The sequence below is a fragment of the Otolemur garnettii genome, unplaced genomic scaffold, assembly GCF_000181295.1.
Source record: "Otolemur garnettii isolate 467f Iridium unplaced genomic scaffold, OtoGar3 scaffold00166, whole genome shotgun sequence".
In the NCBI taxonomy this organism is placed as follows: Eukaryota; Metazoa; Chordata; class Mammalia; order Primates; family Galagidae; genus Otolemur; species Otolemur garnettii.
In genome coordinates, this window is record NW_003852561.1 from 1,991,893 (window position 1) to 2,001,242 (window position 9,350).

The 9,350-nt window shown below is 35.8% G+C and overlaps 1 protein-coding gene across 1 annotated transcript in view; it reads left to right on the plus strand.

Moving 5' to 3' along the window:
* The window catches only part of ATP11B (ATPase phospholipid transporting 11B (putative)), a 122,190-nt gene that overhangs the window by 76,958 nt on the left and 35,882 nt on the right, over positions 1 to 9,350 (plus strand). Inside the window, exons 19-20 of the mRNA XM_023519262.1 lie at positions 5,334 to 5,487; positions 6,406 to 6,508. Coding sequence (XP_023375030.1) covers positions 5,334 to 5,487; positions 6,406 to 6,508 — 257 coding nt within the window. The remainder of the gene's footprint in view (positions 1 to 5,333; positions 5,488 to 6,405; positions 6,509 to 9,350) is intronic.

The window sequence follows — 9,350 nt, forward strand, 5'->3', positions numbered from 1 at the left end:
GCTGGCACCCTACTCACTGAGCCACAGGCACCGCCCAAGATAAATAGACTTTTAATATCATACTTTTAAGACACTATGGAGTAGGGATTATTTTATTATTGAATTAGATGGCAAACTATTATCTTTATTCAGTGATATTTTAGCTGTGCTACCTGTTTGAAAAAACATTTTCAATGATGAATTGCAAATTCATTACAGATAGCTATTACCAGATGAACATTTGTAATTAATTTTGATGGTAGGGAATATTAAATTTGAACTCCAGTGGAGCAAAATAGTATCCTCCCCCCCCAACAAGAAAAGATTCTCATTTTTCTCATTATATTACTCTCTATTAAAAAATTCTCAATTCGTACTACATTTTTAACTTAGTCAATAAAAATATTGTTGAAATTTCTTTTCTCATTATAAGCACTTATATAACATCCTGAATTTTTCCTCTTGGTCTACAAGGTTTAAAATTGAAATGTTTACTCTCTGGCTCTTTACAGAAAACATTTGCCAACAGTTGAGCTGCTTTGCATGACTAAACTGTGATATTAACCTGCATTTTACTGTTCAAAGACTATTTCATAAGAATTTATGCTCTAAATTCTGTTGTTTTCATAAATCCCTTTTATACAGGCAGATCAAATTTATGTCCCATTCGGATGCAAATGGTGCCCCAACACAGTCTGATTTTTCACACTAAATTAAGAAGGGCTTCGTTGTGAGCATCAGAGCTGCTTGCATGTAGACATAATTGGGTCTTATGCAGGTTCCTGTCATTTGTAATATGGTGATACAAACCCAGAAAAACAAACACAAACATAGTAACACCATGGTTATTAATATATATTCAGCCTTTATTTATATTTGTTATGCAGGCATTGATGTGTTACTAAGCTTTAGATTTAATCTAAGAAAAGCTTATTTAAGAGATGTTTTTAAAAGACAGTGCAATTTGCCTGTATTCCCAGCTGCTCGGGAGGCTGAGGCAAGAGGATTGCTCAAGGCCAAGAGTTTGCTGTGAGCTGCAATGTCATGGCACTCTACCCAGGGTAGTAATGGACTACTGTTCCCCCTCCCCCACAAAAAGAAGACAGTGCAGTTGTCAGAAAGTTCTTTGCTTGAGTGTGAAAAGGTGATTGATGTCAGTAATAATGAGAGCAGTGTCAACATCATTGTGAATGCTTAACATTTTTTTATTTTTTGAGACAGAGTCACACTTTGTCACCCTTGGTAGAGTGCTGTGGCATCATAGCTCACAGCAACTTCAAACTCCAGGGCTTAAACAATTTCTCTTGCCTCAGCCTCCCAAGTAGCTGGGACTGCAGGTGCCTACCACAGCACCTTGCTATTTTTAGAGGTGAGGTCTCTAGGTTAAGTGAGGTCTCTGGCTCAGGCTGATCTCAAACCTTGTGAACTCAGGCAATCCACCTGCTGCAGCCTCCCATGTGCTGGCCCAATGCTTAAACATTTTAATACCATAATGTCAAGGAGAACTTCCTAAAATGTGAAAATTAATTGCTTAATTAACTATTTCCCTTATATAAGCTTTTAAATATTTTTTTCTGATTACAGAAGTAATGTCTACTTAAAAGTACTGAAAATTATAAAGACAATATACATAGTAGTAATGAAATAAAAGTCATCTAAAAATGATTATACTTTAGCATATTTTATTTAAGTCTTTTATATATGTGATTTTAATGAATATGTTATGATCATTGGTACTATTCATTCCCTTTCTGTATAAAAGCTATATTAGAAATTGAAGACCAGGGCAGTACCTGTGGATCAGTGCTTAGGGCATCTGCCCTATATACTGAGAGTGGTGGGTTTGAACCTGGCTCTGGCCAATCTGCAACAAAAAATAGCCGGGTGTTGTGGCAGGTGGCTGTAGTCCCAGCTACTCGGGAGGCTGAGGCAAGAGAATCGCCTAAGCCCAGGAGATGGAGGTTACTGTGAGCTGTGTGATGCCACCACTAAGGGAGATAAAGTGAGACTCTGTCTCTAAAAAAAAAAGAAAGAAAAAGAAATTGAAGAATCTTAGCTTAGTCCACTTGTACAGCTATAACAAAATCCCTAAGACTGGGTAATTTATGAAAAACAGAAATTTGTTTTTCCCAGCTCTGGAGGCTGGGAGTGCCAAGATCAAGGCACCAGAAGGCTGTGTAGTGGGAATCATCTCCGTGCTGTAAGATAGGCCCTTGTTGCATCCTCCCAAGGGGAAGGTTGCTGTGTCTTCTTGTGAGGGAAAAGATTAAGGTCAAGAGAGTGCACTCTCTCTGAAGCCTCTTATATCAGGGTATTAGTCCATTCACGAAGGCAGAGCTTTTGTGACTTAATCACTTCCCAAAGTCCCCCACCTCCTAATACCACCACAGTAGAGATTGTTTCAGCATGAATTTGGGGGGAGACAGTACATTCAAACCATAGCACTTGCTATGTGAAATTTATACTGTATTTTGGAGATACTATATCTTTTTGGTGGAAAATTTCTAAAATAACTGTTAGGTCAATAGGATTTTGATTCATAGAACTGCAAGTAATATCTATTCTAAAAATCTCAAAAATCTTGTGTAGAAAAAGAATTTTATACTTTTGAAAGCTTTAGTTTATACATAGTATATCTGTTCCTTCACAAACATGTCTCCTCTTTAGGCATTTGGAACACAAAGTTATACAAGGTGTGTTGTTTATTTCCCAGATGTGTACAGTGTGTAAGAAAAAGAAGTAAATACACTGTCATAGACCTGTTAGAACTGAATTAGGCAAGAACAGAAGTTGTAGGACAGAACAGAGAAGTTTAGCCTAGACCAGACATATCAGGGAGAGCTGGAAAGAATAGACAACTTTGTTGCCTCCTGAGATACGAAATGTTAACTGCATAGAGAGTGAAACCAAGAAGCAAAGGGAGCAGTGTGTGCTCATTTCCAGAGTGGGGAGAGAAGCTTAACAAAGCAATTAATAGTAGAGTGGGCCATAAACGGGGTTGGGTAGCAGAGGCCGTGGAGAGAGATTATGAGACAGGAGACTGCAGAGATGAGCAAATGCTACCTACTGTATACCAGAAATGTAGGTACTTTTCTATACTGCTTAAACATTATTCCATAGGCTCAGTACAGTGGCTCATACCTATAACCCAGCATTCTGAGAAGCTGAGGTGGGAGGATGGTGTGAACCCCAAAATTTAAAAACTGCCTAGACAACAAGACTCCATCTCTACTAAAAAAAAAAAAAAAAAAAAATTAGCCAGGCATAGTGGCATATGTCTATGGTTCCAGCTAATCAGGAAGCTGAAGCAAGAAGATTGGTGCAGCCTGTGAGCTATAATCATGCCACTGTTCTCCAGCCTGGGCAGGAGAGCAAGATCCTATCTCAAAAATATGTATACAATTAGCCTTTGGATAGTGAGATTATAATCTGATGATTTATGAAGGCTATCCAGAGGAAAACCTAATGTTGTGTGCCTTATAGATTCCCTAGAAGACTCATAGGTTCCAGTCTTGGCTGCTGTCACTTCTGAGGCATGCTGCCCTGGCACTGCTTAGGTTGGGTGACCAGACATCCCGCTTTTGAACAATTTGTCCCACATCCCATGGTATTTTTAAAAAGTCCCGATTTTTGGAAAGAATGCACTGAACGGGCAGGAGAACAGGAAGGGAATATACGGTTTTTGGCTGCTATGTGGCTATTTCGCCAGAATATGAGTTTTATATTATTTTTATTAATTTTATAATGTTAAACTGTAATAATTACAAGTAATTGTTGAGAAGTGATTATCGAGAACTGCTTATCAAAGTTTGCACTGTTGTCAGGACCTGCCCTGCTGCGTTCCCCCCACCAGCCATCTTGTCCCGCTTTACAAATATTAAAATCTGGTCACCCTATGCTTAGGGCATGCAGGAAGACATTGTTCCAGCAGCTGGAACAGGCTGCTAAAGTTTGGACAGTAGAAAAGAAAAATGTAGTCAACATAGGTGTTGGTTTCAGATATGGGAGGCTCAATAAAGGAGAGAAAAATCAATTTTTAAAGTTTTGTAAGGGCTAGGCGGGTGTCTCACACCTGTCCTCCTCACACTCTGGGAGGCCAAGACAGATGGATTGCTTCAGCTTAGGAGTTTGAGACCAGCACTAGTAAGAGCAAGATCCCATCTCTATTAAAAATAGAAAAATTAGCCAGGTGTTGTGGAGGGTGCCTGTAGTCCCAGCTATTTGAGAGGCTGAGGCAAGAGGATCACCTGATCCCAGGAGTTTGAGGTTGCTGCGAGCTATTAGGCCATAGCACTCTAGCATGGGACAACAAACTGAGACTCTGTCTTAAATAAATAAACAAATAAATAATTTTTGTGATGTAAACTGAATTAGTTGCCACACAAGAGTGATTAGGCATGAAAGACACCACTTTAACTTGGTGAAAAAAATTTCTATTACGAGACTAAAATCTATCAATATATGTTTAACTTTTATAGTTTATTGCTCATTTAATGGACTTCTCACTTCTAATTTGAAAATGAAGGCCTGTCTCAGTAGTAGGGTATAGAGTGTGAACTTGCAGGGCATTCCTTGTGACAGCTGTCACTTTCCACAACAGAAAGGAGCTTGCACCAGAATATAGACCTATGTGTGACTTTCTTCATCAAGAAAGTCTTACTACCAAAGGGGGTCGAGGAAAAAAACAGTTGAATAAAATAGTGTATTTAGTGATTTGGTTGATTTACATACTAGTGCACAGTCCTTATCGCTTCCCAGCAATAAGTAGTTTGCCCAGCTGGCAGTAGTCAGCTTGTGCTTTGAGCAGCACGCGTGTAGCACACACCCCCAAGAAGGGCACCCGTGTTCCACAGTAGTAATGTCTGGTGTCACAGTCCATCATCTAGGCCAATATCAAAAGATGGTACCCATTCCTTCCACTTTGTCTTTCCTATTCATACATGATGAATCTAGCTCATGGATTTTCCTGAACATTCTTGATTTCATTTAATTTTTTCAAATTAGTAGAATTTGCTTAATGTTTTTGTTTTTGTAAAAAGACTTTTCATGCAGTTTGGAAGAATATCATGAGAGTATATCTTACACTTCATATTTTTAAAAATATAATTACTGTATCTACATATCAGTTCATTGCAAAATTGAATATCATCTGTTCAGTCTGTATCAGTGACACTCGGTTCTGCTTAATCTTAATCTCATTAGGTAATATGACTGTGTTTGATTGCTAACATCAGACTTTTAACAGAAGGGTCTGTGGGTGAACGATCAATCTTTCAGTAGGAATCTTTTTATATTAGTATAAGTAACACAGCTTCAAAATGTCTTACAGAGGATATTATTACTTTCTCTCTTAGAATTACAGAAGATCATGTGATTCAGCATGGGCTAGTAGTGGATGGGACCAGCCTATCTCTTGCACTCAGGGAGCATGAAAAACTATTTATGGAAGTTTGCAGAAATTGTTCAGCTGTATTATGCTGTCGTATGGCACCATTGCAGAAAGCAAAAGTATGTATATTTTATAAAAAGCCTGATAAAGATATATACTTCTAAAAATGTTCTTTAAGGTTAATACCTCACATTTGGAGTTTTACTTGGAGTTAGTCACTTCTTGTATTAATGAATTTTAAGTGTGTAAAATTGGAATTCTCAGAGTGAACATTAAAGTTTCAACTATTTATAATGACTTAGAAAGCCTGTCATGGGTAGCATATTTGTAGTTTTGCTGAAATACAAATTTAAACTATAATAACCACGTTACATAAGTTAGTTACCTAGCAAAAGAGCCGAGGAGACTTCCATTCATCTGCGCCTTCAGATGGTTCTAATGATCTGTATTTATTCTTTCATTCTTATAAAATGGTGATTTCTTTGTTAAAAGTGAGAAGTAGAACATTAGTAAAAAGTTGAAAAGCCACTTAACTTATAATGTGAAGGAAGTGTTTAAATTTCAGCTACCTGTGATTCCATGAAAAGCATATATAAACATTTTTGCAGTTCCAAATTTGGAATTTGAGATCTTAGATTATATTTTTCGTAAATATCTTTTGCAATGCATATCTATATACCAACTGTTTCATATCTAGGTCTAATAAATTACTCCTTCAGAACGGTTTTGGCTACATAGGATTTTGCTACGGTGCCTGTAGTATAACTAATGTACTCCAGTCTTTGGAGACTAAAACTGCCTAGCTAGGTTCTTTGTAAAACTGTATTCAAGAATTCCAAAGAGACCTTTCTTTTGATTCCATTGAATTTAATCTGATTTTTCTTTAATTTGTTAACTTTATTACAGGTAAAAATTATATTTCCTCTATATTAAATAAAAAAAAATTTTGAGAAAAATATTTTGTCTAACAGTTCAATTCAGTGCAGTTATTTTTTACACAATTATGTATAAAGAACTAATTCATTGCTGTCTTTCAGGTAATAAGACTGATAAAAATCTCACCTGAAAAGCCTATAACGTTGGCTGTTGGTGATGGTGCTAATGATGTAAGCATGATACAAGAAGCACATGTTGGAATAGGTAATTGTTTTTTTTCATCTTTGAAGTTGGTATAATTATTTGATGGTTTTGAATTTTTCTTTTGTAGATTAAAATACAATATCAAATCTGTAAAAAAAAAAAAAACCTAAGTGCAACATGATAAAATATCACAGTGTAGCCCCATTAGAAACCTCTTGTAATTAAGTGCACTATTTAGTATATTTAAGTTCTGAATTTTAAAGGAAATAAATACATTAATGAATTTTATCTTTGCCAGTACTCCATAATAAAAGTAACTTAATTTTTACATGCTGTTTTTTGCCTTTTAAAGTATTTTCACAATTTTAAAGATAATTTTTTGAGATGAGAAATTGCATCAAATTCTAATACAAATATAAAATTTCAAATAGTTTTCTGATTTTAATAACTTTGATTTTAATGTCTTTTCTCTTTTTGCCTAAAACTTTTATTGGATTCAGACTACATTTTTATCATTTAATTACATTTATTAATCCATTCCTATTTTAACCGTGTTGCAACCTATCTTCCTCTATAATTTTATTTTACAAATACCAGCAAAAGAGAAACGTACAGCATAGAACTTGAAAGGTAGAAGAGAGTTACACAGGTCTGTGTTCCAGAACAGTCTCTGTACTGTCCTGTATAACATCTAAGCATTTAGAAAATTTGTTACATAATAAAAGATGTTTCACCTAAGTGCAAACTATTGAGTAAAAAATATTGATAAAATTGTTTTGTTATTTCAGAGAAAGAGAAGTTAGGTCCCTTTCCATTACTTATAGTAAAACAAATTCCAGATGGATTAGGATTTAAATAATTTTTAAAGACCACAGAAAGTAATAGAATAAATTTTAATGAATAATCTTACTATTGGAGATATGGAAGAATCTTTTAAGCCTAATACCAAACCAAGGAACTATTATAGTTAACTATAGAGAAAAGATCATACAAAGGTAAAAACTTAACCAAAGCAAATTTTAAAGATGAAAGACAAATTAGTAAGGAATATTTGCAGAATAAATGAAAAAGTCTTAATAGTCCTGATATGTGAAGTCAGAACAAATTAACAAGAATAAGAAAAAGATTACTATAGAAATGTGCAGAAGGATGTGAGCCATCAGATGTCATAACAGTAGAATTTAAAATGAATGACAAATGTATTTTAAAACTTCAATCTCTAATAGTCTATGAAATATGAGTTAAAATTGCCTTTCAGATTGGCAGAAACTATAAAGATTAATAAATCTGGAGTTTATAAAGATACAGGTTACCAAGTGCTTTTATGCAGTGTTAGTGGGAGAGTCATTAGTATGCGTGACAAAATGTCAAATATATTGATCTTGCAATTATGCAGTCAAGAATCTCTTTGAAGAAAATAATTAGTGGTGGCATCTGTAGCTCAAGCAGCTAAGGCCACATACACCAGAGTTGGTAGGTTTGAAGCCAGCCTGAGGCCTACCGAACAACAATGACAACTACAACCAAAAAATAGCCAGGCGTTGTGGCAGGTGCCTGTAATCCCCAGCTACTCGGGAGGCTGAGACAAGAGAATTGCTTAAACCCAAGAGTTTGAGGTTGCTGTGAGCTGTGATGTCACAGCTCTCTACCCAAGGTGATAGCTTGCAGCTCTGTCTCGAAAAAGAAAGAAAGAAAATAATTGAACATGTTGATAAAGATGTACAGTGACAATGTTACAAGTTAGGTAACAAAACCAGGTTGATAGACACATAAATTCATTTTTTTGTACACAGTTTTATATATATTAATCCATACAGGAAATAAGCAGAAAGAAAAATTCTGAAAGGACATAGACTAAACACAGTGGTTTTTCTAGGTGTTGTGAATATAGATGGTTTTCATTATCTATACGTTTTGATACTTTTATGACAAAAATTTTAAATTTAATTTTAAAGTTGCTTTCAAATTATAAAAAAAAAAAAATTGGAGGCTGAGTGCAGTGACTCGTGCCTATGATCCTGTCACTCTGGCAGGCTGAGGCAAGAGCATCCCTTGAGTTCAGGATTTCCAGACCAGCCTGAGCAAGAGGAAGATCCCCTCTCTTTTCTACTCAAAAGAGAAAAATTAGGCAGGCATTGCAGCAGGCACCTATAGTCCCAGCTACCTGGGAGGCTAAAGCAGGAGGATCACTTGAGCCCAGCCTTTGAGATTGCTGTGAGCTAGGCTGCCACCATGGCCCTCTAGGCTGAGCAACAGAGTAAAACTCTTGTCTCAAAAAAAAAAAAAAAAGCCTTGGCAACAACTCTTGCTTTTTTGAAACCTGAAGGATTGTTGTAACCTATAAAACAGTACTCTTATTTGCCAAATAAAATGATGTGTTGATTTCAAATGATATTAGACATTTTTCTTGTATTTTTTAAAAATGTATTTATTCTATATTTACAGTTTTCTTTTTAAAAGCACATTTTATTTGATTAATACATGAAAGGCTTTTTGTTTGTTCATTTGTTTTTTTGAGATAAGGTCTCACTCCTTGCCCAGCCTGGATTGCAGTGGCCCCATCCTAACTTTAACCTTGAATTACTGGGTTCAAGTGATACTTGTCCTCCTGCCTCAGCCTCCTGAGTAGCTTGGACTACAGGTGCATGCCACCACACCCAGCTAATTTTTTAATTTTTTATATTTGAGAGATAGGCCTTTCTGTGTTGCCTAGGCTGGTCTTAAAATTCTGGTCTCAAGCAGTCCTGTCACCTTTACCTGGCAAAGTGCTGGGATTACAGGCGTGAACCACTGTGCCTAGCCATGTGAAAGTTTTATATCATTTACACTATGCTTATTTTTTATTTTTGCTAGGTTCAAATTATTCGATTTGAATTTTTTTTTTTTTTTTTTTTTGAGACAG